At 36.5% G+C, this 27,850-nt stretch overlaps 3 protein-coding genes across 20 annotated transcripts; 2 read left to right on the forward strand and 1 right to left on the reverse strand.

Moving 5' to 3' along the window:
• Window positions 1-156: 156 nt before the first annotated feature.
• Window positions 157-17,174, reverse strand: MYPT-75D (Myosin phosphatase targeting subunit 75D). Of its 7 annotated transcripts, none has more exons than XM_031981639.2 (10): window positions 6,199-6,732; window positions 5,237-5,347; window positions 4,835-5,098; window positions 4,450-4,752; window positions 4,206-4,348; window positions 3,982-4,107; window positions 3,823-3,898; window positions 3,524-3,741; window positions 3,254-3,425; window positions 157-464 (listed from the first exon to the last, which is right to left on the reverse strand). In XM_031981639.2, exons 2-10 carry the CDS (start codon window positions 5,301-5,303, stop codon window positions 157-159), a joined length of 1,677 nt encoding a protein of 558 aa, XP_031837499.1. In that variant the 5' UTR covers window positions 5,304-5,347; window positions 6,199-6,732. The 7 variants fall into 7 exon arrangements, with proteins under 7 accessions (XP_031837499.1, XP_031837501.1, XP_031837504.1 ...); XM_031981641.2 differs by lacking the exon at window positions 6,199-6,732 and adding an exon at window positions 5,876-6,173; XM_031981645.2 differs by having other exon boundaries at window positions 398-601; window positions 6,199-6,729.
• LOC116429131 (transmembrane protein 42) lies at window positions 297-8,104 on the forward strand. Of its 3 annotated transcripts, XM_031981683.2 has the most exons (5): window positions 297-446; window positions 5,174-5,270; window positions 7,362-7,531; window positions 7,608-7,754; window positions 7,839-8,104. In XM_031981683.2, the coding sequence occupies exons 2-5, from the start codon at window positions 5,255-5,257 to the stop codon at window positions 7,977-7,979; spliced, it is 474 nt and encodes a 157-aa protein (XP_031837543.1). In that variant the 5' UTR covers window positions 297-446; window positions 5,174-5,254; the 3' UTR covers window positions 7,980-8,104. The 3 variants fall into 3 exon arrangements, with proteins under 3 accessions (XP_031837543.1, XP_031837545.1, XP_031837542.2); XM_031981685.2 differs by lacking the exons at window positions 297-446; window positions 5,174-5,270 and adding an exon at window positions 6,984-7,257; XM_031981682.2 differs by lacking the exons at window positions 297-446; window positions 5,174-5,270 and having other exon boundaries at window positions 7,269-7,531.
• On the forward strand, window positions 9,217-27,497 carry LOC116429127 (uncharacterized). 10 transcript variants are annotated; one of them, XM_031981652.2, is made up of 9 exons: window positions 10,283-10,499; window positions 11,201-11,266; window positions 15,419-15,835; window positions 17,847-17,963; window positions 18,037-18,161; window positions 19,076-19,247; window positions 19,727-19,905; window positions 20,320-20,520; window positions 20,715-27,497. In XM_031981652.2, the coding sequence occupies exons 3-9, from the start codon at window positions 15,815-15,817 to the stop codon at window positions 20,950-20,952; spliced, it is 1,053 nt and encodes a 350-aa protein (XP_031837512.1). In that variant the 5' UTR covers window positions 10,283-10,499; window positions 11,201-11,266; window positions 15,419-15,814; the 3' UTR covers window positions 20,953-27,497. The 10 variants fall into 10 exon arrangements, with proteins under 10 accessions (XP_031837511.1, XP_076221301.1, XP_031837512.1 ...); XM_031981654.2 differs by having other exon boundaries at window positions 10,283-10,470; XM_031981651.2 differs by lacking the exons at window positions 10,283-10,499; window positions 11,201-11,266 and adding an exon at window positions 9,217-9,491.
• The last annotated feature ends 353 nt before the right edge of the window (window positions 27,498-27,850 follow it).

Raw genomic sequence — 27,850 nt, forward strand, 5'->3', positions numbered from 1 at the left:
TACAATTATATTGATCATAGTTGTTTTCCCTTTTGTTTGTTCTTAGGAAAAGAATATATCGAGCTTGAGTTTACAATAACGATGGTTGTAGTATAAGAACACAACAGTGGAAGAAATTAAATGCAGTGACGAAATACGGAAGGCCCAGGAAATAAATTACATCACAGCGCAACAGTTTTTTTCAGAGTGATTGTCACCGACAATATCACTTGTGTTTCCGGTGAACCGTTGAAAATCGCCGCCAGTGTTGAGTTCAGAATTGGCGATGGGCGATACAGGAATACCATTCCCGTTGGCGTCTATCGAACCAGTGGATATGTGTCGATTCTGCGCCCTTTGTTTTTTCAAATCGGATAACGATTTGACAAAAACTACCGAGACGTGAATGTTGATCTTGCCATTGGTGTCGCGGTCCGGTGCGTAGATCGACTGCTGATTACCGACCGGTAAGTCGGACCCTGTCACTACCAGGCAAACATGTAAATCCAACGCTACTTCCTTTCCTTCGTGATTCGCGCTTAATTTCTTTCCCTTTTCACTTGTCATCTTTCACCTTGTGTAACCCTCCACCTAATCCCCCTTCTTATACACTGAAACGGTACTTTAAACAAAAACTCGACTAGTATTAACTAGCGGCCATGCGCCAAGCGTCACATGCTTTAGCGATAAAAGCGTTGATAACATTGCAGAACAAAATATCATGATTTTATTACTCTATTCTACATGTACCTACATGGACACCACCATCACCTTCTGTGTTCCATTAAGGATTCGTTACACTTACTATCAATTTTCCAAATCTTTCACTTCCGGAAGAAAGGATAATAAATTTCAACAATCTGTTTTCCCTTTATTCCGAAAAATTAAAAATGTAACTTTTGCGATTCACTCTGTCAGATTCTAAACTAAATCTTCTAGGTTATCAATTTAAGTTCAATTTATTCGAAATCGAAGATTTAATTTAGAAAGCGGTATTGGTATGCAGCGAACTCCTTGCATGTAGGAAAATATACATATAAAGCATACACAACAGTTGAATTCTCTGGAACATTGAGATCACTTACTTCATATTTCCTTGAAATGTAATGTAATATCATTCTGAGCTGTGTCGATGTCCAAATAATATATTTTTCATTATAATAAATTAATACCATCTCAAATCAACCACATGTGTTACTAATTTTAACTTACATAAAATTTATTAAAACAATAACAGCAAGAATTATAAATAGTACAATATAGTATACTAAACCACATTTAAAAATAGCAAATTAATCACAGATTCAATGTCAGTACTTTAACAATTATATCCTTTATCAAATTTTCTAATAATAAATGAACTAAACTTGCTTATCTAAAGTTTACAAATTTACTTCTCTATAGCATACAAAAATTTAAGTCAGCTGTAATCACATTAACTTGTAAAATTAGGTACAAATCACTACAAAATATATTGTTTTCTATTTTTCAATTAAGAAAAATATAATTGACAATTACATAGAAAATGTTGAACCAGTTTGATCGATTTGATGTGGAATTTATATTAGGAATTCAATGATTGTATGATATTAATAAGTAAAATAATTTAATGCGGTGACACAACTGACCTCGTAACGATTTTATCGTTTAAAGACCAAACTAAAAGACAAGAAGACACATTGCGCGCGTAAGTAACTAACAATGAATGAATGCAGTTTTGTTATTAACGCAAACAATACGTTAGGTCTTTGAACAAGTTCTATCCCTTTTTATTCTGCAATTTTCACCTTTATATTAAATGTAGAAACTTTAAATTAATGTAACAATTATTATTATATGCATTAAAAAATAGAATAAAATAATGTTTTAAGAAGAAAAAAACATTTCCCTTTATAAAATTTTGTATTATATCTGTCTTAACCGTTTGTTAAAGAAAAGTATCCATTACAGATAGAATGAAATAATGAAAAAAGGAATATATTTGTTAATGAAAATGTTACATTTCCAACTTATAATTAATACTACTTACTTCAAAATTATTTATACTTTAAAAATATATATTGCAGTATAAAATAATTTTAAATAAATTCACTATTTAAATAAATGATAGAACTTCTCTATAGACCTAACACGAATATTGAAATTGTACGATATGTTTCATATGCGAAATACTTTTTTATTTCATTAACATTCTTTATTATGATATGTAATAAGTATATGTGAAGTGCTCATTGAATACTAGTTATGAATGTACTGCAGTGTAATTCGAATTCTATTTAATTTTTTCACTGCAGAATGAAAAATTGAAAATTCCATTGTCATACAATGCTATGTCTCTAATTATTTATTTACCTCAAAAATTTAATGCAGAAGATATCTGAACTGTATGCAAGAGTTATCCGAATTCTACTCATATACTTGGAATCCGATACTTGTGTGATGTAAATGTGCGTTAAAGTTTCGTTTATTCTGACATGTATCAATTATAAAAACCACGTTTACAAAAATTCCGTTTTGATCTAAATTATCGCAATGTTTTTTTTGCGTGTAACAGCGAATAAGCTCTGCTAAACGCTAATCAATAGTTGTAAAAAATAATGCTAAGAGGAAAATACGACGTAACTCTTGCTATAAACAATTCGATGTCGTAATATTGAAGTTTCCATACCAAGAAAGTATTTTCATAGAAGAAAACACATTATGTATGCATACAACATACAGAGATGGTTCAATATGTTATGAATCAAAATCTCGGAACATACGATAATGTGTGAAATTCGAAAGTAATGTAAACGCTGCATTCAGAAGTACGTTCAAAGGAATAGAAATGTGACATAGAAAACTGACCTCGGAATTATTCAGGAGCACGACGCAGTAATAACAAAAAGAAAAAAGTGCTAATAAATGACCAATGATTAACATTTTGTTTGACAATTTATCGGTAAACAACTACTGCGCTACTTCATCTATGCTACTATAGTAATGCAGAATCATCCTGAGTAATTAAATTTCAGAATTTGTAAAGAATGTTTTTTTTGATATTTGAATCGATAAAAAAATATTTTATTTTAAGGTGACACGCGCACATTACATTAGATTAAATTACAGTCGTTATGCCACGTTATCAAGGTCCAGTTATGCGTTATGAACGCACGATGTTAATGGACACGACACATTAGGTTTTCTATGATAGATTTTATGCAAAAAGCTACCATTTACCAGAGGATTCTACTTAACCATAACCGATGCGAGTGTAACATATTTTGGAATATACCTGATTCTTTATCGACGTCTTCATGAAGAAAAGATTCATTATCCTTTCCCTCAGGAGCTTTTCGTACTGCTAACGGTGGTGCATTAGAATCTATGTCACTACTTGAATTTTCTCGTGCACTAATGTCATTTTCCGTTTGAGGCACATTCGCAGTTGCACTGGCAACATATGTCTAAAGTATCAGGTTCATTTAATCATTTTATACTAATCTTATATTAATTGCCTTTAACGCAAGCTGAGGAACAATAATAAGCATTAAAAATTCTTTACCTGTTGTGCTTGTAATCTGAGGCGTGCTTCTTCCTGAGCATCTTTTTTAGTGGTCAAAACCTTGTCTCTGATTGAAGTTCGTCTTACACTTTGCGTACGTGTATTTATACTTTGAGATCTACGCACTCGTCTTCCTTGTGCTTCACGCAATCGTTTACTTTCTTGCTCCGTTTTAAGTTCTACTATCCTCTCCCTTATCTCTGGATCTTCACAAATATCTACAAAATTATTTTTAATAATTTAATAACATCGATCATACTGATTATTTTTTTAAAGTATTTTCATTATTAAAATGTTACCTGCTGGAGTTTCGTCGTGTTTATTCTTTGCATTTAAGTCTGCCCCATTTTGCACTAATAACTCAAGAACTTCTAGCTGCGACGAAACAATAATTTAAAAATAATTATTGAAGTATATAAAATTATAACATAATTATGTTAAATATTTTTTGCTCTTACATGTCCCCAGCATGCAGCTGCATGCACTGGTTGCCATCTGTCATTATCTTCAACATCTGTTGCAACATGTTGATCCAAGAGAAACTCTACTACCCTTAAGTAACCGTTAGCAGCTGCAATATGAAGCTACAATTCGAAAAAGATAGACATCATATTATTTTTGTATTTAATAGCATAATGCTCACTTAATGTTTATATGATTATTAATAAATTTGGATACTCACTGGTGTAGCACCTTGATGATCTTTGTACTCAAGATCACCACCTATGGAAGCTATATGCTGCAAGTCCCTCAACATTTGAACTTCTATTGAAGCTCTGGTTTCATCTATCAATTCTTGAGTTACTCCCCATCTCGCCATTTCCCCTAAATTACAGATAAATATATTGTGAGAAACTTTTCTTTTTCATATTTTTATACTTAATGTTTTAAATAAAATATTCAAGTATATTTTTTTCTATTTTTACCTTCAATACAATCCAATGTTTTCTCATCTTCACAAATATCATAAGGCATGTTACCATCTGCATTAACAGCTAATAAATTAGCACCTCTAGCAATAAGGTATTTAACTAAATGTAGGTGACCACAAGTAGCAGCAGCATGCAGAGGAGTCCACTTTTCACTGTCTTCTGCATTAACGTTTGCTCCAAACTCGATTAGTAATTTCATCATTTCTTCATTATCATCTATACAGCACTGATGTAAAGCCGTAAGTCCATCTTCATTTGTTGAATCTGGATTTACCCCTTTTTTTAAAAGTCTACGTACTGAAATTATATAATATTAGTCAACATAAAATCCACAGAATATCAATATAGTTAGTACAATTTTTTAAATATATGTTAACACCTTCGTCAATATCATTTCTTGCTGCAGCTTCTAAGAGCATAACACTATCATTAAAGTATATGTGACGTTTGTTGCTTGGATGCCTAGTCTGATGCCGCAGCCATTCTTTTTCGCGTTGACACCATACTTTCAATTGTTGAAATCTTCTTTGACGAGCCAAATGCAATCGTTCTTGTGTTGTTAACCTTTCTACGTGCACCATTTCTGCTACCAAGTCGGAATGTTCCATGGCTGTATGCTTATAAGTTTTGCTACTATATTTACCTATATGAAAAATAAATTACATTTCATTTTACTGATAAAATATAATATCTTATTATGCTAATATATTTCATATAGTGGAGAAATAACAATAACAGGAATACTATGGAATTTAAGGGAATTGGATGCTAAAGAATTTACCTTTACACTCACAAAGCCATGAATGTATTCCAAGGTATTTTAAAAATTTGCGATAAACATTAGACATCGTTGTGACATAATATCAAGATTTGCTCTTTCAGATTGAAAAACCTGTATGAAATTGGCAATTTTTTCATTGTGTAATTGGTATAAGTGATATCATACCTTCATCTAAAACTCTGTCATATTTGTCAAGTAAATAAGTATGTAAATGTACAATATTTACATAAATGTTCTGAAATTCTGATTTGAAGTCATCATGTACAGGGAAACAATAACTTAACAAAATATATTTGATAACACAATTTTTTATAAAAATTACAAAGAAAATTCATAACTACATGGCAATTCTGAAAGAGCTACTTAAACAAATAGTTCTTTTAAATAAAAATATGATACCTCCTAGGAAAAACATATACATATGTGTGTTATATATAACACAATTATAAATTAATCAAAAAATATATAGTTGTTTTTTACAAGAAAATAATTTTATATTATATACATGATAAAAGTAAGATACATTACATAATTAGTACACAACTGATAACAAGAGAAGGAATACAGTAATCAATATGAAGTGCAATTGACTTATTAGGAAATAAAAAAATGCATAATTCAATTCTTAACTTATCTTACGCATAACATGACATAACTTTCTCATTACGATCCACGAAAACGAAAAAACTGACTTGATAAAGAAAACATATGTAAACGAAATACATTGAACGACATTGTTTTGCGCTCATAAAGCAAACATTGACATGGTTCTCACGTGAAGAAGGAAAATAATACAGATAAAAAATGAAAGGGGGTGGGGGGAAAGAAATCAAAGTAAAGAAGTGAATTAGAAACAGAAGTATGGACGTGTTTGCTACTCCACGATTGTAACACGGGGGTTAACGCAGGTGAAAGAAGTCTGTTCTAGGACTGGCGGGTGTCAAATCACAATATCTACTCACATTGGCAGGCGATTGTTCGTTCGTTCACTTATTCGTTCGCGATCCAGTGGAATGCGGTAGTTTGCGCGTTCGTTCATTCGTTTAATTTTTTTTATTTCTTTTGTTTTTCGCTAGCTCGGAAAACCGCCGAGAAAAATGCTGAAAATTTAGTCGTGTTGAGTTGAGTCGAGCGGAGCTGAAGCTCCCGAGTACGACGTAGCAGAGAGAAAGTCACCGTATTGATCGACAAAATCGTAACATAATTCCCGTGGTTTCTCCGATGTGATGTTCTCGCTGAAGAAAATTCGATCAAAGAGGTTGAACGAACACCTCCCGGCTTTAGATTTACGTAAATCACATCGCTTCTGACTTTATCGCGGCGCCGTGCACGCGAGAAAACGCGTACCTGTCAGTCGCCATTTTTAAACTACCTGGAGAAAATCATTCGCGCATTGCCCTTCACCGCGCGCTAACTTCGATTTTTTCAAATTACTCGACTTGTCTCCATGCACCCGCGCGCGCCACGCACAAATTTTATCTCATACTGAACACCAATTCGGTTATTTACTGTTCATACCGAACGTACGGTTTGCGTGAAATCAAAAACTCAACGTGTTCCCGGAACATCAGATATCATTACTGTCTTTACATTACTGTTATCTTCCTTCTGTATATAGACTCACATTAATTTGTTTCAGCAGATTTTTAAATCCAACTTATCGCATTTTACTATCGTCTTACCTATACACTCGCATTCCTCCGATTATGTATATTCTGATTAAATGCAAGTTTATCATACATCTCAGATTAAAGACGTATAAAATTTTTTAAGTTAAAATTAAGAGAAGAATACAGTTTTTTTTTTGAAATATTAAACGCGAATATGATTGCTGTATTTATTTTGTAATTATACCTATTGACAAAACATGTAAGATATCATTTCGCTATTAAATTATAATTTTAATATTCCCGCCATAAAAGGAAACGCGAACAAGGTATAGAATATTATACTACATTTCTGCTACTAATAAAAACTTCTATTCTGCATCGGTAAGGTTGAGAGTGACATGGAATCTAATTGTAAGGTGAAAATCCTTATTACTTCATGCATAGATATATGATCCGTATTTTAAGTATTGTCTGTCGATGACATCGTTTAATCATGAAACGTGGATTGCTGACAGATTCTTCTTCATTATCATCCAAGGAAAGCGAAGCAACATCTTCCACAGAAACAAGAACGAATGATAAACAAGAAGGAGGTAAAGTCCGGTTAGCTATTGTCGCTGGATTTTTTGCAACTGTTGGAAGTCTGTTGGGTAAACTTGCTGGAAATGTTGGAATTGATTCCGTGGTAATTAATGTAATTTTTATATATTGTGCTGGATTGTATAAGTAAAACATATAATAATTGTTCGTTCCTAAATAAGGTTGGATTGCTTCTCAAAGGCGTCCTCTTGGTACTGATGGTATCGAGTAACACAGTCGGTTGCACGTTTTTCGTGAAAGCGTTGAATGCCAGTGGATCTTCTTTACCGTGCACAATTGCCAGCGCCGCCACTAGTTACGTTTGTTCGGTAATTCTTTGATCAATGTATCGAATTAATAACAAGAGAAATGTACTTTTATTTCACAGTTGTAATCTTTTATCCTGTTTGAAGGCTCTAGCGGGTTCCTTGGTTTTTAACGAATCCACGTCGATCACTTGGTGGTGCGGTATACTGTTAGTTATTTTAGGTTTATTTTTCATCAGTCGCGCTCCAACAAAAGCTGTTTCTACGGAGAAATTGAAGCAGAAATAAACCGAAGGAGCATCTTGGAAGTGTTCGTTTCAATAACTCGTGTTATTTCGTATTAGGTTATTTCTCTTCATGTGAACATGTATTAGTATTGAATAGAATAAATAAATGGATGATCACGTTCTGAATTTCTTGGAAATTATTTCAGCTTCCCTTCTTTTTACTTTTATGATATACTAATTAATTTTTCTAATTAACTCGTACATCTTTAAGTACAATTGTAGTATCGCATCAGGGGTAATAACAGATTTATTATTGATATAAGCAAGCGTTAACCTAAAAACATTTCAACCATAAAAGATTTTTTTATGTTCTTTCATGTAACTGCCTTTCGTTGCTTGAAATTTACGTTAATGCATTCTCTATTCTTATTTCTCTTCATTCCCCTTGAGAAAAGTACTGAGTGCGAGAAACATGGAAGGAAAGACAGAGAAACTCTGGCATGGAAAGAGATCTCAAGTGGCACTTGTTTTAAAGTGCAAAGTGGATCTGCGTATGTACTAGTAATAGTACCGGATAAGAGACACGAGGAAAAAAGAATGGAAGATTCTTCCGCCCTATTTCCTCTGACACACGGACTATTCAAATACTTCTTTTTTTTACTGGAGTGAGCCTAAAATCCTCTGTAAGTCTCTACGATAAATCTTCCTAGTGTTTTACTAATGCGTCGCTTGCATAATTAATTACATTAATATTTTAAATTATAGCAATAAATACTAAAAATTCAGTTTTATTCTAGTATTTAAAATATAAATGTGTATTATAGAAAGCATAGAAACGTATATACTATAACTAATAAGAAAATAGATATATTTGTAAGTAGTTTCAGTATTGTTTGTTCAATTGTTACCTAGCAATTGTCTGTATTTGTAAGGGAATGTTTTAAAGTAATTAAATGAAAAGTTCTATCAAATGTCAGTTTCAATTAAATTTGTGTATATTTTATTTCTCTATTACACTTCAATAACAAATTTAAAAATTGCGCACTATATTTTATATTGATTGATCATAGATTTTTATACGCGGATGTTTTCAATAGCATAAAATGCCTAGCTTCAGATAAACAAATTAAATCGAGATAGAGTTTAAATAACTGATATAATTCTGATCCACCCCACTTTCCTATCAAGTCCTGATTTACAAACCATAAGCATTCTGGTCGATGTTACGACCGCGCTACATCTCTTCCACCACGTACGTACGTTAACCCAGGTTAGTAATGAAAGAAGTCACTAGTCCAGGGTTACTAACTAGCACCGCTGGTATACCCTAGTTAAAGTTGTGTGTGTACAAAGCTGTCGTTGGCGAGAGCTTCAGTCGACCAGGTTCTCAGTTTGTGGGGCAGGGTCGTGGTTCATAGGTGTAGCATGTGGTCGCGAAGGAGAATATTGGAGGAGAAGCGAGACGCGAAAGAGTAAGAGGACGAGTTGTATCGAGCGGCGTTTGCGCCGTGGCACTTCCCTTCACAACCGCCGTCTGCTGGCCGACAGCGACTCTCCGGACTCGAGGATGCCGGTAGTTTCCTACTTTTTCTCTTTCGCGTGTTTTTTTTCTTCTGTTGCGTTTACTTACGTATCACCACACGAAATTTTATATCTCAATAAACCGCTCATTGATAAAATCATCTCTGACGTAAAACGCGGAACTCTGTACCTACATACACGATACCTCCTTCGCTCCTCGGTCATGAAAAGAAAAAGAGACACAAGGTCACCTAGGGTTTATAATTACGTACCACCTTATTTACGTATGGACGCTTACTCACCGTGCTGGATTCGATGACACTGTTTACCTTATTCAGATCAGATCAAACGCTGTTCCATACCACCCATTAAAACTATCAACCGTGTTACTCGAACTTCAATTACCAAAGGAATCAACGCTGATCTTTTATCTTTTCCAAACAACTCGAACGTACTTTAAATTCAAACCACCTTCCCGCCCTTTCCCGTTTTTCGAAAATGGCGGACGTTGTCGGTGAATGGGAACTATAGTCACTGAATCAACACCGACCATGGGTCTCTCAAAGAGTAAACATTGTACATGACAAAATACAACGGATTACTCATCGATACTGATAGTACTCGTAATAACCAAGCAAACCACTGTCCATTGAACATGTTCTGTACGCTGAACAACCATCCTCGTGAATCCCATGTCTCGAAACCCTACCCGAGGGTGGCTTTCGCAAATCCAACGGGTCGTACTGCCCCGTACACGCCTTACTTTTCTCCCACCACGCCTGTACCCGCTACCCCCACGCCAACCAGTTCTCCCTCTCGGCAGCGAGTGCCCCTAGATTCTAGCAACGCTCCTTGCTGCCGAGACAACGGGACAGTTTTCATACGGCGCACCCTCCTACCCAATCGAGTCGAACCGTACGCACGGTGAGAGGAGCTAGTGCGTAACGCGGTCCGCGTTAACCCGTGTCTCCCGCTCGATTCGCCGCGGTGTGCGTGCCGAGACGGTGCGGTGATTAATCGGGGAACCAAAGGTGCCTTGAACGTGACAGTGTTTCGCCAGGTAGACCGGGATTCATCGACTTTGATCCGATCGGTCGCCTCCTGCGAAAATCATCGTAACCCGATGCATCTCTCTCACGCACCTTGCCACCCCTGGTCTCGCGCCCTCCTCACCGTTTATCACCGTTTCAACCCATAACCCCTTGCCTTTATAATATCGAGTCAGGCTGGTCGTAGAGACTTTGAAATAAATTGAATGAACATGAACGCCATTCGTCCTTTTCAGGTTGAAATCAGATGTTCCGTTTCTAATACCAACATTTAACGGTTGGGGTAAAGGGAAATTGATAAACATGAAATTCTTTTTGTTTTTATCTTTCCTTTTCATTAGTTAGTTAGCTTTTTAATTAGTCACATTGAAATAGATCTTGCAAGCATAGCTACCGAAAGAATTGCAAGGCAAGGGGTTAACTCGGCGGTCGGGCAGCTGCGGATCATATTTACGCCGATGCTATAACCCGTGAAACCGTTAGGCGGGGACTGGCGAAAGTAAATAGGCGCCTCGTCACTCTTATGCGGTATTCTCGGATCCAGTTTGAATGAAACCGATTACAGTCGGGTGACTTGAATGGGATCACCATTTCCCCTCGCTGGAATTTGTCGCTGGACAACCATCGAGCCGATCGACCATAGTTTCCATGAGATTCTCGCGTTCCCTGCTTTTCGCGCGATTAACTCCTTGCCTTGCCATGTGTTTCACAGATGCACTCGTCGGAAGTATTTTACCCTTTGTTGTTTATTACAGGAGAGAAAGATTCTACTATTACTGTAAGTCTACAGTTACTTTGAACATTGCATGTTGATGACAAAAAGGTGACGTTTTGTTATGACGTCAGACAAATTATAATAACATTCCTTTTCGTTGAATCGGATTTCGAATTTTTGCCACGAGTCTTATTCGATATTGTGCATAAGGGGTTAATTTTAAGCGAACTGCGAGTGTTAACGCACAATATGGATTTTATAGAGACTGCAATTTGATAGAAATTTGTCTGACGTATTACAGATTCCAGTGAGTTAGAGTGAAATAGAGACATCATTGAACTGTATCCTCTTTCTCGTTGATTCTACGAGGAACAGCTTCTTAGAATGTTACAATGAAAAGACTGAAAATATTTTATTATTACATTGTAGTAATCATGAGAAAGAAGTATGGAAAGGACGTGAAGCACGACCGTGATTACATTCCTTTCCCAAATGCATATTAAAAGTACATTTCGAACATTAATTTACGGAATAGCCTAATGTGAGAGAAGTCGGAAATAGCTAGACCGAGAATGGTTATGCAAATTAAAAACTTTATAGGTTAATTTACGAAACTAGCAATTAAATAGACATTTATTGCAGCCGTGAATGTGTTTAGTGAGTAAGAAAGGCATTAAAGTTTGCCTTAAATTTCATTATTTCGCTGAATTACACGTGATTGTTCAAAATGAATTATATTAAAAACAAGGATCGTAACAGCAAACATTACGTTATGCTATTAAAGTTACCTGATTATCTAATAATTTGTATTTCCGATTAGATTGCTTTCAAAAGTCTATTTAAAGAATCTTTAAAAGATGTAATTTGAGTTAAGAATTTTCATTCGGAAGTTCGAGGGACACGTTCTATGGAGAGATTGCTTTCTAAAGGGTCACAAAGATCATAAGTTTGCCTTCGAAAGTAAGTTCGAACATAGACAGTTTTCGATAGTTTTTATTGTGTCACTAGGTTAATCGTTCGACTTGTTAGGGGCTTGATTTTAAATGCTTTTGTCATGGCAAAATAGTTAGCGGTACGGGATGTTGGAAGACGACTCAGGGACAACGATTGTTTACTATTATGGAACTGGAATTATTTAAAATACCGTTTTCCAATATCAGTGCAATATAAGTGCAATATTTAATAAGCGGCGACCTTGAATGTTACATGATAACTCATACGAATCGTGTGGTTATTTCTATGACGTGTACTTTGTTGCTAGCTAACTGGAAAAAAATCAAATTATATAAACGTCAAATAAGGGAAAGATAAAAATGCACCTTGAATAATTAAAAATATTCAAACATTATTAGTAGATTGTGGATTAAAAGTATCCCAAATACACGCAATTCTAAGAAATACTATAAAATATAAATATTCATGCAGTATGCTACAGTCATTTTTTAAATTAATTTGATTACTCAATCAATTTCTATAAAGATTATCGCTTATCATCTAATGAATTTTTACAGAATATATTAGTAATAACAGTAGTCCCTATTCAGCCATTTTCATTCCAAAAATCCTCTAATAATTATATAAATATTACCGCGAACCTAGAACCCCGCAATTTCCCAATAAACAAAACCGACATCTAAAAAGAAAACACGTCAACACATCGACAAAACTAACAAAATAAAATAAGAACATAATTTTCCTGATATTTCACATAAAATATTCACACGTGCGAGATGCTTTCTCTATACACGCTTCATGAACTCGGCACGTTTCTCGGTACAATTATTGCCGCTAGACGTTGAAGTGTAAAGACGGATCAAAAGTGACCCGGTATCGGTTAGTCACGGGCACGGAATCGATTAATGTTTTATTAATTTCGTAGCGCCGGTCATAGGTGACCTGTGCGCCAGTCGACCGTGTCAGGAAAACATTTACCCTATTCTACAGTATATACATATGTACACACAAGTGTACACACAAATTCGGCAGGCATACCGAAATTTATCGTCCCGTCCCGATCTCGAGCCTGTCCTCTCCTTTCGACACGGTCGTGGCTCTCGCTCGATCCTCGGCCGACCGATTGTCCCGACGAATTTGATTTTTGGCAAGATCCACGCACGCGAGACCGGCTTCGATTTTCTATTTGGCGGCCGTCCAACTAATACGGCGAAACCAAAGACGCGAAAAACTTTTTAATTTATCGCCGCGGGCCGAGTAACGATTCCAGCCGCGTTTCATTCTCCGTTTGGACGGGAATGACGCCGACTTCCTCGACGGATGCATCGTGCATTTAAAACGTCAAGAAGAAAAATCGGCCGGGAGAGAAATAGTACGAAGCCATCCGCCACCCTTTCCATCTGTCCCCATTTTTTCCACGAACGATTCGAGTCTAAGAATCATTCCCGTTCCCGTTCGCCGGGTAATAACTTGATTATTCGACGCAGTAATAAGCTGCTTTCGTTTTGCTCGCTCGTTCGACGAATTACAGGACAGGACAATGGTTACGTTGGTAGGAAGATCCAGCAAACGATAAACGACGTTAATATTTCAGTGAAACGCGCCATCGCTTCGCGACGAGACTTCGGTATTAATTTCACGCGATTACGGCCTCGGAACGGTTGTTTATCGCGATTTAAAAAAAAAGGAAGGGAAAAGAAAATTGGAAAAGTTTGCCGGGACTCGTTTGCGGTGCAATATGGCGGAACAAATGCGTCGTAAAGGTTGCGTGCACAGCGACGATCGTGTGTGTGCTTATAATTTTTCCTTTTTGCATCGGTTTTTTGAACGTAGTATTTGTGGATTTTTATTGGAGAAAGATATCTTTTTGGAAGTTGTATTGTTGCCGGCTTTATGTGGTCATTAAGTTATTGTGAAATATCTTTTTTTTTGTTTTTTTTTTTTATTAACTCCAATGAATCTTGTAATTTGTCCTATAGGGACATTCGGAAAATTTTTATAATTTGTGAAGTATAGTTTAATAAGAATTTGATTCTTAAGTATACACGTCATCTTAAAGCTTGAAACGATACTAATTCTTTCAACGATTAATTATTTATTTTTTTACATAAATATTTAATTCTTCTTTGTTTTGCTTTGGTTTTTCATTGAAGTATACCCTAGATGCATTTGTCTTGCCTTTGATGTGTACACATTTCATTTTTTTATTTTATCGCGCGTGAAGTGAGAAATTTTTCAAACTAAATTCCACAATTAACAGGTCAATGGATAAAGGAAGTAGGAATTATTCGAGTAATTATTGATGAGTTCACTTCTCTTTTTTAAATTATTAAATTGGTCCTAAATGGATGAATCTTCATGCAAAAGTAAAAAGAGGTAGAAAATGTAGAATAAAAATTCTTTTCTGCCTGTCCTCATTTTGGAAAATGTCAACTTTGTCGATTCGTCAGTTGATTCTTAATTAAGATAAGAAATGAAAGAATTGAAAATCCTGAAAGAAAGATTTCAAAATAATGTTCATCCTTGCATTCATACACGTTTGTTACATGCTACATAAGTGTATATGTGCACGTAGATCGGTCCCGACGGAGGGATGCGTCGAAAAAACGCAAATGCTATGACACACCTAAAAAGAGTTTCGTGACAGTTAGTCTAATCTTCAATCGAAAACCTAAGATTTATACTATAAACAGGTTTTTATCTCTCCCCTACATTTTCATAAATATCGGATGGAGAAGGATTAAAATACAGAATGCCGTGACACCGAGCGAACATTATTTCACTACTTCGTTCTAATAATCCTGACCGCAAAAACTGGGGAAAATCTGCATTTAGATTTGAACTATTCGATAAAAAAAGATGTAGCGACTGATTTGCATTCTGGAGTGAATATTCATTTTGAATTGTGATCTGCAATAACTTACGGATTAAAGAAAAATAAAAAATTTAACATTCAAAGAAATATTATGAACTCAAGCTACCGCAAACGATTGCATTCACTGGTAAAACCGAATAGTCATCCTGATATCGCGTTCAAAGAATCCTATCTAACATGACATATTTTTAAAAAAAACAAATTTACTTGAAATCGATGTGTAACCGAGATACGCGACGAATAACAGATAAGAAATTTAACGGTCATATCTCACGGAACGGAATATCGATTTCACGATGAAATTTTTATTTCGCTCGTTAAATGAAATTCGTGCATAAATTATGAACAGAATTCAACCAAAGTTGAGACGACGACGATTATTTCAGATGACAGTGGTTAGCGACTCGATCACCGTAAAGTCGTTAGAAATACCAGTTGATCGTGTTTTGGTAAAACCGACCGTCAACGGAATATGCGAGCTGCGCCGAGGAAACGATTACCGATTCCGAAGGGTTTAATTAACGATCAAGTGTATCGGAACTAGTCGCAACTTTGGGGAAAACATCCTCGAAGATGGTGCAGAGTGTGGGTCGCGCCGGTGGGAACGAAAGGAACTGTTGTACAACAATAAGGCCATCGGGAAGCAAGCTCGAGAGAGGGAAGATAAGAGAAGATGGAGGAATCGTCCCGAGTGTGACGAGCGATTAGACTGATAGTTTTTATCGTGGATCTACGATTCTCCTTGTTGCCGGAGGGAATTGCCTATAGTCGAGCTTGGCGTCATGGGGAATGGTATGAATAAGGTAAGACGATTGCCTCTGGCAAAGAAATCCTTAAGCAATCCTGCAAACACTAGATTCAAAGAAAACCAATTTCTATCATCCACGAAAAAATTTGATAATTTAGAAGCAAAGAAAATTTCATCACGAATATTACTTAACCCCTTGCCTTATGATTTACTTCTCAACTGTGATCGATATAACTACTTTGCCGTTAGTAATTTATTGAAAAGAGAGAAAAATTCTAGGCACATTCCATGCCAATGCTTGCTCTAAAGTATAATTATTGATAACAGGAGAATAACAATTAATTTGAATTCAAAAGAGTTGAATAATATTTATTATTGTTAAATTTTGTTTAAAATCTTCACCACGAGCATGTTGTAAGGCAAGGGGTTAACATTACATACATTAAAATCAGTAAACATTTCTTAAAGATTAACTCCTTTACAAAATGAAGAATGGTCCAAACTTTGTTATATATTACAGATAATATATCCACAATGTGCATCAATTGTCGCGCAATACCTGGTACATACAAAACAAGAATTACACCGAAAAGAGATCGAAAGAATGCCTATGTTCAACGGTCCATTAAAATAAATTTGAATAAGAAACTCATAAAACAATATTACAGATTTATACGTGTAACAGATAAACTCCGAAAGGTAAATTAATGAACCATAGATTCTCCAGTCAAGTTTCGCGTAGTATCTCGCGCGGCCAGTGTTCCATATTCGCAAACAGGGCACGTGTTTCTGCAACGGTCCGTTTCATTATTTTGTATATGCGCGCATACCGGTCGAATTCGTCGTGCTAAAATTATCCGTCCCGAATACCAGAATCCACCGTTCGAAAATACATTTTGCAACTAGCGCGGCGGTCGGTTTCGCGTTCGCGCGTATGTAACAGCGAGAAAAGAATCCAGCGTATCTGTAATGGACCAGGAAAACCGTTGGCCCATTTGTCGATGGCTTAATGGCCATTGTTCCGAGGTATCACGGCGGCGCGTGGAATGGAACCGGTACACACACCGAAGATTTTAATCGATCCGTCGCGATGAAAAGTTAAGAGGTCCGCGGCATTGTTCCCGCGCTACCGAGGCAAAGATACCTTTTCTCGTCCGTCCCCGCTGCGTTTAAGAACGCGGCATCGATTAAACGATTACCAAGTCCCGGGATTGTTCTACCTGTTCGAGTGATCATCCCGCGAAGATGAAATGATTAACGGCGGGACGACTACGTGAAAAAGCTGCCTTATCGATTTACCTCAATGCTATCTCGACCAGCCGCGTGTGTATCTGGAGCACCACTAGACGCGTCTCGACACGCTTAATTGGGATAGGAACTATCGACGGGACTTTAAAAACCTGAATCGTCGTGCTCACGTGTGCTCGAGTCTCGCCCATTACGGGTCGAAAATAGCGAAAAAATAAGTGGAGGCGCACGCGAGAGACATCTAAACGGTCTTTAGACAGTCTCCAGAGGCATCACTCGTGATTAACGCGGCGAATTGCGAGGATTTTCAATACGTTCATGAGGTTAAATATGTACGCGTTCTTCTTTTTTCTTTTAACGAAGAGAACTGTTGATGCTAGACACTTATTGAGTTATTCGAGTTTTTAATTGTGCGGTGATTACGTTCGCTTAGCGAGTTACTGCGACGCGCCATTATTCCACCCTAAGTGATCTGAGACTCTAGGGGTTGCTAATAGAATGTCGATTGTTTCGTAATGTGTAATAGGCAATCTGAATATTATCGTTTAAATTAGTTACTTTCAGATAGTTAAATTATTGATCGTACAAATATTAAACGTAATTAGTAATTAAATAGTAGAAACATTAACTAATGTTTTCATTCAGTATACTTTGAAGAAATTTGAAGAGTACCGTAAGACTAAATTTGAAGAATACTATAAATCTCATGTCTAAGTTTCATTTTTATACCCTGTGTCATTTAGTTTATAATATGGCGCCTTTTGTAATAATGGAAATAATGGTACAAGAACAGAAAGTAATAAATTTCGTTTGTTTAGGTCCTTCCTGGCCTTTATGTCGGGAACTATAATGATAGCAAGGACGCCGATCAATTGGAGCGCTTCGAGATCACTCACATTCTGGCGATCCACGATACGGCGCGTCAATTGCATTCAGTAAGCACGTAGATACTGATAAAGAGTGTGCATAACAATTATGAGAAACAGAATTGAACGGTTTGTTTTGTAGGACAAGCATTATTTGTGCATACTGGCAGCGGACAGTCCTGATCAGAATTTGACCCAATATTTTTCCTTGTGCAATGACTTTATCCACTCCGCCAGGTTAAGGGGTGGGAACGTCCTTATACACTGGTGTGTACACTCGTTCGACCGTTTAAATATTTAAGGGAATAGTTAACGCGTTGACTACGGTACTGGTAATTTAAAACCAATTCAAACTACTCTGTTTCTGTAATCGTACATCGTTGACCTGGTTAGAAGCACATTGCCGTTTCTATGCTGTGTAAGGAAGGAAAAACCTTTCTTTAACCGAACGAAATCTATGCGAGTAATATTACTTTTTAACAAATTTGACATAATAAATATTTAACTTAAAAAATCGTAGGCAAAGTCACAAAACTAGTGTAATGATAATAATAGTAATTATAATAATAATACGTACTTGTTGTACATTTTAAAGTACAGTGTTCTAAAATAATGAGTATTAGAATTTAAACTGGGTTAGTATAAAAGCGAGGTACAGCACAATGCCGTTGTTAAACCGATTGTAGGCGTTGTATACGAAGCTCTATTGTATACAACATAAAAAAATACAAGAAGCTACTTTCCTGTTGCACTCACTAGACTTATAATGGGATAAATTATTCAAATTGGACCGAACAAATTTAGTTATAAACAAAATAAACAACAACAAAGTAGAATGAAAACAATGAAAAAATAAGCTAAATGGAAACCTTAACATTTTTTATGAATGGTTCATATTTTTAAAAAATAAACAAAAAATAATAACTCTGTTTCATTCTCTTTTGCAATCAATGAAATGGCTTACACATGTTGTTTAATCGAAACATCCTGTGTTCGTTAGCACTTAGTTACTAGTGTCTTGGGAACAGTGTTAAACTAGAAACCAAACAAAGAGACACACTAACGTAGTCGATGCGTTAAGCTATGCAAATTGAACATTTATAATTCACGGGATTTAAATGACCAGTCAACGGCCTGATTTTGATCGCAAACCCGTCGACGAAACGATATTGGGCTTTCAGCTTAGCCGGCATGTCGAGAAGCGTCACAGTAGCAGTGGCCTATATCATGAGCACCACCAATCTGTCATGGAAAGAGGCACTCAAAGTCGTCAGAGTGGGTCGTTCCATTGCCAATCCAAACGTCGGGTTCCAGCAACAGCTTAAGGACTTCGAATCCAGCCGGCTTCACGAGGTATTTAAATAATAATGCTCGACCCCAAATCGTCTTTATTCATTGGATTCCTCTATCGAGCTTTCTGAGACAAAATCGAGAGGCCATTTTGTTATAATAAAATACCGTTCACTGTTCGGTATTCATTCTGCCAATATTAATATTTATAATCGGTGATCGTCTATAAAAAAGTTGTATACATAAATTCGCGATTAACATTCAAATAGCTTTAGTAATCCCTCAACGGGGGAGTGTGAATTACTTTGAATACTCATTTGTATTCAACGCGACAGTTACAGTGTTCGATGCTATCATAACATCTATAGTTTCAAATCGTTAGTTTTCAATTCTATTTGCATAAATACTGAACAATCTCTCATTTGACATGCTAGAAAAGTGCTTTGTAAATATGGATTTAGGTGTAACATATTTGGCATAGTTTTCATTTGGTAAGAGTTTGATTAAGAATGGAACTTAAACGTTTTTTCCCATTGATGCAGGAACGTCGCAGATTAAAGGAACGATTTCCAAGTCTGGCGCTCGCTCAGGCTGACGCAGAAGTATGTCGCACTACTTTAAAAAATTACGAAACCATGGCACTGGCGCGCGAAGTGTGCGAAGGGAAATGTGCCATGGGCCGTCCTTGTCCAACTGGATTGTGCCGGCAACCATCCAAAAGGTTCGTTACATTTTTCTACAGTCGTGACTAAGTCCCGGCCACTTACAGTCAGAAGTGACCATACGGACGATATAGACTTTCTTGACGTTTCGTTTATTTTTATCTTTGAAGTGTTAACTCTTCACAGCTACCGAAAATATTCTAATTCTTTGTGGTCGACTTTTGTTAGAAAATTAATCAGTCCACAGAAGAAAAATACTTAATAAATTCGTCAACAAATTTACAAATTAAGCAGAGAAAAAATAAGTTACTTTTCATTTGATTCATTTTCCAACGCAAAAAGCTGTTTGCAACAGAATAATATTTAGTCCGTGAATCTAGTTGATTAACGTCGGCTGTGAAGGGTTAATTTATGGTAAGAATAATTCAAAGGCAAAGTGGAAAAGTTGATGCGTTTGAGTTACGTGTGCGCAGGAGTCCAAGAAGAAAACCATCCACGGGGAGTACGAGCAGCGTAACAAGTGGAAGAACACCGCCGCAAACACCAAGATTGCTACCATCCGCTCCACCCTCGCCAGCCATGCACAGATCGAGTAGCGTAGTGTCTGCAACGTCTAGACCTAGAAGTGGCCCTGCTGGATTGCATTATTACACTGGTTCTGCGCCTCCTTCTAGGTAATATTTCTCACTTTATTACAATAAAACTTAATGTGTATCAACATCAGAGCATTATAACAGTCACAGTCGCAAAAAGCATTGATAAATTAGAATAAAACAACATTAAACTGCATGCAATACAATGTTTAGAAATTGATATCTGATGAAATTTATAGATTCTCAAAGTAGACCATTTTTCATTATATTCACAGAGCGGTGTCGAGGGTTGACCTGTCGGGAGCAGTAGCATGCAGTAGTAGCAGTACGAGTCTGCAGTCCGTAGGTAGATCGGGGATCTCCACAAGCAACTGGCGGCTGACCGCAGGATCAGCGCCCAATACGCCGAGACCAACGCCGCCGGTTTCCCCTCAGCGTTGGCCGAGGCGAGCTTCCGCCAGACAAGCGTCCCAATTGCCGGTCTCTCCAGAAACTCCATCCTCGACCACGTAGCATCTCCGAAATTTCGCTTCGTTCTCAACCCTGCCTGAGTAACATCAAGGTCCTCCCGTGGGAACGGAGCGCGGAGCTTCGCGTTTACGATCTTGTCCAAGGTTCACGAGATCCGTGCCGACTCGGTTAGTGAGTGACTGCTACTGGCTACCAACTACGAATGTCTCACAACGAGCAACCTTTTTGCCATTCAACGCTCGCGGAAGAATCGAAGCTATCCACGACACGGGAGAAACCCCCTTGATTCAGCGGCCGGCTAATTTTGGCCGCTAACAGCGAGTGTCTCATAGTGTGTTCGCTTTTTGTCATTTCCTTGCGATACCTGCAGAAGAAGATGACGAAGAAACTGGTTGTGCTTAAGTTTAGACAGAAACAACGGCCATTTCTGATTGGCTAGTGCTGACGAATATTGTCATACGAGTTAGCGCTTTGCCATTTCGTTGCGACGTTTACAGGAGAATGGTAGCTATCGATGATGAGAAAGAAGGTCTTCGAAGACGAAGAAATCAGCTAGATTTAAGGAAGACACGACGGTCAATCCGAATGAGACGAATGATCACGAACAGCGAATCTTTTTGGTATTTCGTTGCAAAGTCTCTAGAAGAACGGAAGCTGTTTACGGCGAAGAGAAGCGTGTTCGAAGATGAAAAAGAGAGCTGTGCTTAATTTAAGGCGGAAATGATACGCAATCCCGATGCATATTGTGATAGATCGAAAGCTTTAAATACAGTGAGTTGCTTGTGTCATATCTGGCTGACGGACTACGGTGCAGCCGAATTAACTTAAATCTGTGTGATTCATTAGCAGCACGAGAATGCACTCTTCGTTATAGTCAATAGAACATCGAGATTCTCGGTGGGATTCAAAGTGTTGACCCTGTCTCTGGGATCGATGATTATTTCTATTTTAGAAAAGAGACTGACAAACAGTTTCGCGACGCTAGTCAGAGCCCGATGCCATCGGCTTTAAACTGAATGCTCACGTGGCCGCTTATCATCTTAATCGTACAACTATGCAATGCTGATGCAGCCGCTGCGACGATCTCTTCCTCTCTTTTGCTTAGAGCGAATGAAGAACATTCCGCCGTGATCGGAATCCGATGCAATACTCCTACGACGCTTCAGCCAGCGATTGTTTAACACGGTATCCGCGTTACCGCGCGATCGTCACCAGACGTAGCGCAAATATGATTTCTGGCGTGCGTGATGCAGCAATCACCGACAATCTTCGCGCGCGATTGTATACAACATGACCCGCAATCGTATTTTTCTCGTAACCGCGTGAACACTCGTTAATTAGCATTTTTTTAAAAATGGAACAAAAATACAAGTAACCAAAGCGCACGATAAATATTGTTGTTTAAGGACGAACGGAAAACCATGAGAGGGGAAACGCGATGCCAGGAATATAGTACTGTTTTAAAATAATAAATATCGAAGCTCGTCCAAATGGGTTCACCGTTTAGCCGTGTAAAAGAGATTTACTCGTAGTGAAGACTCTAGATTACATCTTTTTTCCAATTAATATTAATCGTCCAAGGAACGTAGAGATTCGCTATTAGAGGCTCAGAAAATCGTCGCATCTCGTATTCCTCGAGCAAATTCCTTTATCGGCGAATTCCCGTTAGGGGTTGCGCTACCTTGACACCCTTAAATACTTGAAACTTCTTTTCATCTTGTTTATTTTTACGAAACGCGGTATTTTTACATTTATTTGATCATACTAGATTCCAATGCAGTGATACAATTATTGCTGTATTCATTTTAAATTATCAATTGAAACTGCAAATGATAGATGTCCGACAGTTTTCGAAATACGTTATTAATTTTTTTGTACAAAATTCGTGACAATGTTTTTTGCTTTAATTCAGTCAAGGTAGAGTAATTCCTGGAACGAATAGTTACGTTTGTAAACGCGCGCACCACGAATCGTTGCAATTCAAAATGGCGTGCGAATTTTTAGCGCCGATGCACCATCGCGTTCGCATAATCGAGCGCCGGCGAAAAACAGTTTCGATTCATCCTACACTTTGTTCGTCGAGTCGAAATGGAATCAGAACGATTGTGTTCAGGACTCTTAGGCGAGCCGTTCGTGCGGAACGATCGTAATCAACCCCAGCTAACTTATAATTAGACTGCAAATGTTCATGCGTATCTATTCAGATTTTTTAACAGATTCGGTCCAAAACGAAATTTATATTTCTTACAGCGGTTTCCTTAACCGCGAAGGATCTTGCAAATTTTATTGCAACATACCTAACTTGCAAACCTGAAATTTTACTGCGACATCATTTCTTTTGCACTTTGTTTCGCACGCTCACGTGCACCGTAAGTACGCAAACATCTGCAGTCTACTTGCGATACAGCCGGAATGGGGAAATCGATATCCGGTAACCTGTAATACAGCGCAAAGGGAGATGATTCTACAAGAAAAATAACTCAAAAATGTGGAATAAAATTTGTTCTCAGAAAGCTTCGTTTCCGAGAAAATGGAACTCGACTGTTGACGAGGTACACAAGTTACATATACTTGCTCGGTACACAAACATTTCTGGTTTATGCAAAACTTTCCGTCACTTGCGAAATTGCTGGCATTAAATTGCGGACAAAAATTTGCAGATAAGAACAAAAAATTTAAAAATCACCGGAAGACGATCGTTTTCTTTGGCTAACGGATTGAATTTATCTGAAGTATAGTAAAAATAGTTCTAAAGGGGACATATTTTCAGGACAATTAATTGTACATTAAACGGAAGACAAATACGTATTTTCTTAACAAAAAACGGAGAAAAAATATGAATTTTTGCATAGACCTAATTATGTGTAATTTCGGAAGTGAATTCTTTGAGGAATTGTATTTTACATTTCTGACTTACTATATCGCGTATATTAGAATTGTCGTCATTCTAGCCATGTATTAATATAGACGTAATATTCCGCCATTTTGGAAAACAACTCGAGAAAAAACCAGGTTTTCGAACACGTCTGTGCCGGAGTCCTTCGAATGTTGATGAGGGATACGAGAAGGAAGAAGGAGAACGCGAGTCGTTGTTCCTTGAATCGTTCCATTGAGTTTGTTTGCAAACCGTCCATTGCAATTGTTGGATTTGTAGCGAAACCACGCTGTTTAGCGCAAGTTGTTAACCCTGGGGAAAGCATATACTACGTATATATATATATATGTATATATATATACATGTGTATATACATATACACGAAGTGTGTACGCTAATAAATGGGTTTCATGCACGCAGAGGACGAGACGATGCCGAAATTTCTGTCAGGATTCAATAATTGATAACTGCGGGTTAATTCCTTCACTACCATACATAAGCAAGAAGTAATTTAACGATTGGACTACGGATTTGATACATATATGATAATGATTCAATGAAAGAACAAAACTTAAACAAAGTTAATGAAAGTTTCAATCTTCGTTTAATTGACTAACTAAAGACTAAATCTGTAGGACCATTAACGTCATTTTGTTGTGTGAAAAATCGAGACTCGCATAAACATGTACAGTCAAAGTTTTATACCACTGACTTATTGATTGATTGTTATTTTTCTACTGGTTCGGAGAATTCCAACAAAAACTAACAAATCGATATCAGGTATAAGAACTCTACTTATTCTCGTAATAGATACGTGACTTCAATAATCCGAAATAACTGGCACACAACGCAAGAAACGTTCTTTATACAAAAAATACATTATCTATCGTTATGTAAACTGCCTCTGTTCGTGCGAAAGACGCGTTTATAGCGTACACCCTGTATGCATACACAGCCTATAGGCATATGTTGTTACAAAAGGGATTTCAGAAAATTTTATAACTTGTTGGCAATGGTGATTATTATGCGACTACGTCGTACATTTACGTAGACACGTTGTTACACTTCTTTCGTGCACCAAAGTACTCTTGGTGGAAAACGTATAGCGTGGTTGTAAAATCGATGAGTAGCTGAAATACTCATGCTCCTGGCACTGGGACAAACGAATTGACAGAAACATAAAGTACCTATGGTTTCGGTATTCGTTCAGAGTCACGCATGAACTCGTTTTTCCAAGCTCGACCTTTCTTGCCCACTTCTGTTTGAACTCGATGCTTCGTTTCTGATTCATCAAACGAACGCAAAAAAGGAACTGAAACATTTTCGAAGGCCAATCAAAATTTTATAGTCTTCGTATCGGTTTACTACGTTTTTACCACGCTGCACAGTTTCCACTAATTATACGATTTACCGACGAACGAGAGGCGAACGTTTGCGAGCGGATCACCGAGTTTCATCCCTCCCCTATCGTCAATACGCAATTTCCTCGATTCGCACGATAGAATCGTTTATTTTTCTAGAATCATCCGATCGATCATCTAGTCCGATAAGAAGAAACAATTAGAGGATAGTACACTTGTACGCGCTGTTGAAGAATGTAAAGACAGGCGAACATGAGCGCTCGTTTTATTCGATTTTTTAGCGTTACCGAGTCCGGAGGGTGATTTCCTGCGCGTTCGGTGCATTAGAATATTTTTGTTACTGTCTGCGCGGTTAACACGTTCGCAACCGGCAATTCTTTTTTCAATCTAATGCTCGTCACCACATTTACAAGCTTAAATCTATAGCTAAATACAGAAAAATTCTAGCATCGAAACAATAAACATAGTTGCAAAGATCACTTTAGAAATCACGTTTGCAGCTACTGATTAATTCTTAAAAATTTTAAGCAGTTTAGGAAATAACTTAGTACGTAATAAACAAAGCGACATTTTTTGTAAGTACCGTTTTAAATTTTATTCATAGGCGTAGGAAAGCAAAGTTTTATACTTCGTGTTTGCGTGATGCTTTTTAAACATATTTTCTTACGCAATAGTAGGTATCTTTTGGTACTGGAAATTGTTTGAATAATTTTGAAAGAATTAAACAGCTATTGTTAACCAGCTATAGATTGAAAGAAAGGCATAATAATAGATCAATGGCAGCCAGCAATAATTTTTATTAGATGACGGTTGCGAATATGTTAAAGTCACTTTCTCCACGTGAAGCTGTACTCTTTTGAAAATGCTGATCAATAGTCTAATGAAATCGATGAAATTAATTTACCGATCTTACTTCTATTTTTATGTTTATTCTTGATTTTTACATGAAATGCTCGTTGATCGAGCAGTACGTTACTACCCGATTTGTGGATCAAGATTAATTTTATCGATCTCGATAACGCCAGTTATCATTCCGAGTAGCCCAAAAAAGTACAGCGGTGATAATGTTAAAAATTCACAAAATATTTTTTATAAACTTATTGTTTTCAATATTTGCTCGATATCAACATATCGCTGTTATATTAATTAAAGATATATTTAAATATACACAGGTACACATAAAACGCATAATCATTTAAAAGCGAGAAAATGTATAGTTAAGGGAGTTCGATATGTATAATTTCAAGGAATCGATTCATTACGTTTTGTCATAGAATTTCCTGCTCAATAAGCTTTGTTGCATTAACCTTTTACCGCATGGTTACCTTTTTAAGAAAACATCTGATCTAGAAAATGAAATTTGACGTTGTGATTATAAAAAATGAATCCCAGAAATACTTTCTTATACTTTTAGTACCAATAATTCTTTATGCAACAATAACATTTACAAAAAGTATAATAATACATAGTAAGAATTGTATCATAAAAAAGCACATCACATTTTATGTAATGAAACACAGTTTACAACATAATTTGTAACATATTTCATAATTAGTACTTTATACTGATGACAGTTAAAAAATAAAATGTTTGGTCTATCATACGTGATGTATTATGCGATCAGAGGTTAATGCAATTTTTAGGACCCAATACATCTATAGGACATTTCATGTTTCGTATTAAATGCTTGAGCTAAATAATCTTTATGTTGCAGTTGTAAAAAAATTACGTTAAAAGGAAAACGAGAAAAAGAAGGAAACCGGAAATCATTTTCAAAATAAGTAGTAACTCGATTCATGTTTAATAGGGTAACTACCGAAACAAATTTGTGTCGCTGTCCTACTCCTCCCAAGATGAAAATGTGTATAATATAATACAGGATGTTTGCATTGTTAGGTTCTTTTTTATGAAACATTAAACACGGGATCAAACGTGAAGTACGCGATGTGAAAAATTGGATTGTATCTGAACTTCATTAAAACTTTTCAAACAGGCATAACAGATTATTCTTTCGTTAAAAATTAATTCTTCGAACGTTTTAAAACGATTTCAAAATTTATGTTCTTGAATTTCGATTAAATTACTTGTTAACAAGTTTAAACACGTTCAGTTACTTGTAACATACTTGTGAAATTTATCACATTTAGTCATCTTAATGATGATTAATTTTTTAATCCTTTTCCTTCTGTGAAACTATTTTTACTATTTGAATATTTCTTTTTTAACATTACCGAAACATTTAAGGGCTTTCAATAGATTCTAAGAACCGTTGGAAACATGTAATTTGTCATTCATGATTTTCAAAATATAACTTGAAAAGTTTTGGAAAGCTTTAATAAAAATTCTGGCGCTTCGTAAAATAAGTTGCAATGCTTATTTATTTCCATAAAACAAACATTTCAAATCTTTAATATTCGATGGAACGTTTGTTAATGAAGACCAAAGTATATTTATATTTATATTTTACTATGATGTTCATTAGATGGCGCGATACGAACGCTTTTTGAGTATAGGAGTTTCCCAGCTTTAAATGTTTTCTTTTCATACTGCTCGAAAGAAGTTAAAATCAAAACATTTCTTGAATGACTTGTGAAAGTGAATGTCATCACAACTGTCACAACTCATTATCTTCGTAATTTTGTATAATTGGAATGTGATCGGTTTACTCTTGTTTAGCAAAAACCAATAATGATAACAAGAAACG

This window comes from Nomia melanderi, chromosome 2 (genome assembly GCF_051020985.1).
Source record: "Nomia melanderi isolate GNS246 chromosome 2, iyNomMela1, whole genome shotgun sequence".
Taxonomy (NCBI): domain Eukaryota; kingdom Metazoa; phylum Arthropoda; class Insecta; order Hymenoptera; family Halictidae; genus Nomia; species Nomia melanderi.

Excerpts from the sequence above, each read along its gene's own strand:
- MYPT-75D (XM_031981639.2), bottom strand. The coding sequence starts at position 5,303 with ATGTCTAATGTTTATCGCAAATTTTTAAAATACCTTGGAATACATTCA. Across the intron at positions 4,753-4,834 it reads AAGAAATGATATTGACGAAG|TACGTAGACTTTTAAAAAAA; the intron begins GTGTTAACATAT and ends ATATAATTTCAG. Across the intron at positions 4,349-4,449 it reads AACATTGGATTGTATTGAAG|GGGAAATGGCGAGATGGGGA; the intron begins GTAAAAATAGAA and ends TCTGTAATTTAG.
- LOC116429131 (XM_031981682.2), top strand. The coding sequence starts at position 7,340 with ATGAAACGTGGATTGCTGACAGATTCTTCTTCATTATCATCCAAGGAA. Across the intron at positions 7,532-7,607 it reads ATGTTGGAATTGATTCCGTG|GTTGGATTGCTTCTCAAAGG; the intron begins GTAATTAATGTA and ends TTCCTAAATAAG. Across the intron at positions 7,755-7,838 it reads CCACTAGTTACGTTTGTTCG|GCTCTAGCGGGTTCCTTGGT; the intron begins GTAATTCTTTGA and ends TCCTGTTTGAAG.
- LOC116429127 (XM_031981651.2), top strand. The coding sequence starts at position 15,815 with ATGGGGAATGGTATGAATAAG. Across the intron at positions 17,964-18,036 it reads CGGCGCGTCAATTGCATTCA|GACAAGCATTATTTGTGCAT; the intron begins GTAAGCACGTAG and ends TTTGTTTTGTAG. Across the intron at positions 19,906-20,319 it reads TGCCGGCAACCATCCAAAAG|GAGTCCAAGAAGAAAACCAT; the intron begins GTTCGTTACATT and ends ACGTGTGCGCAG.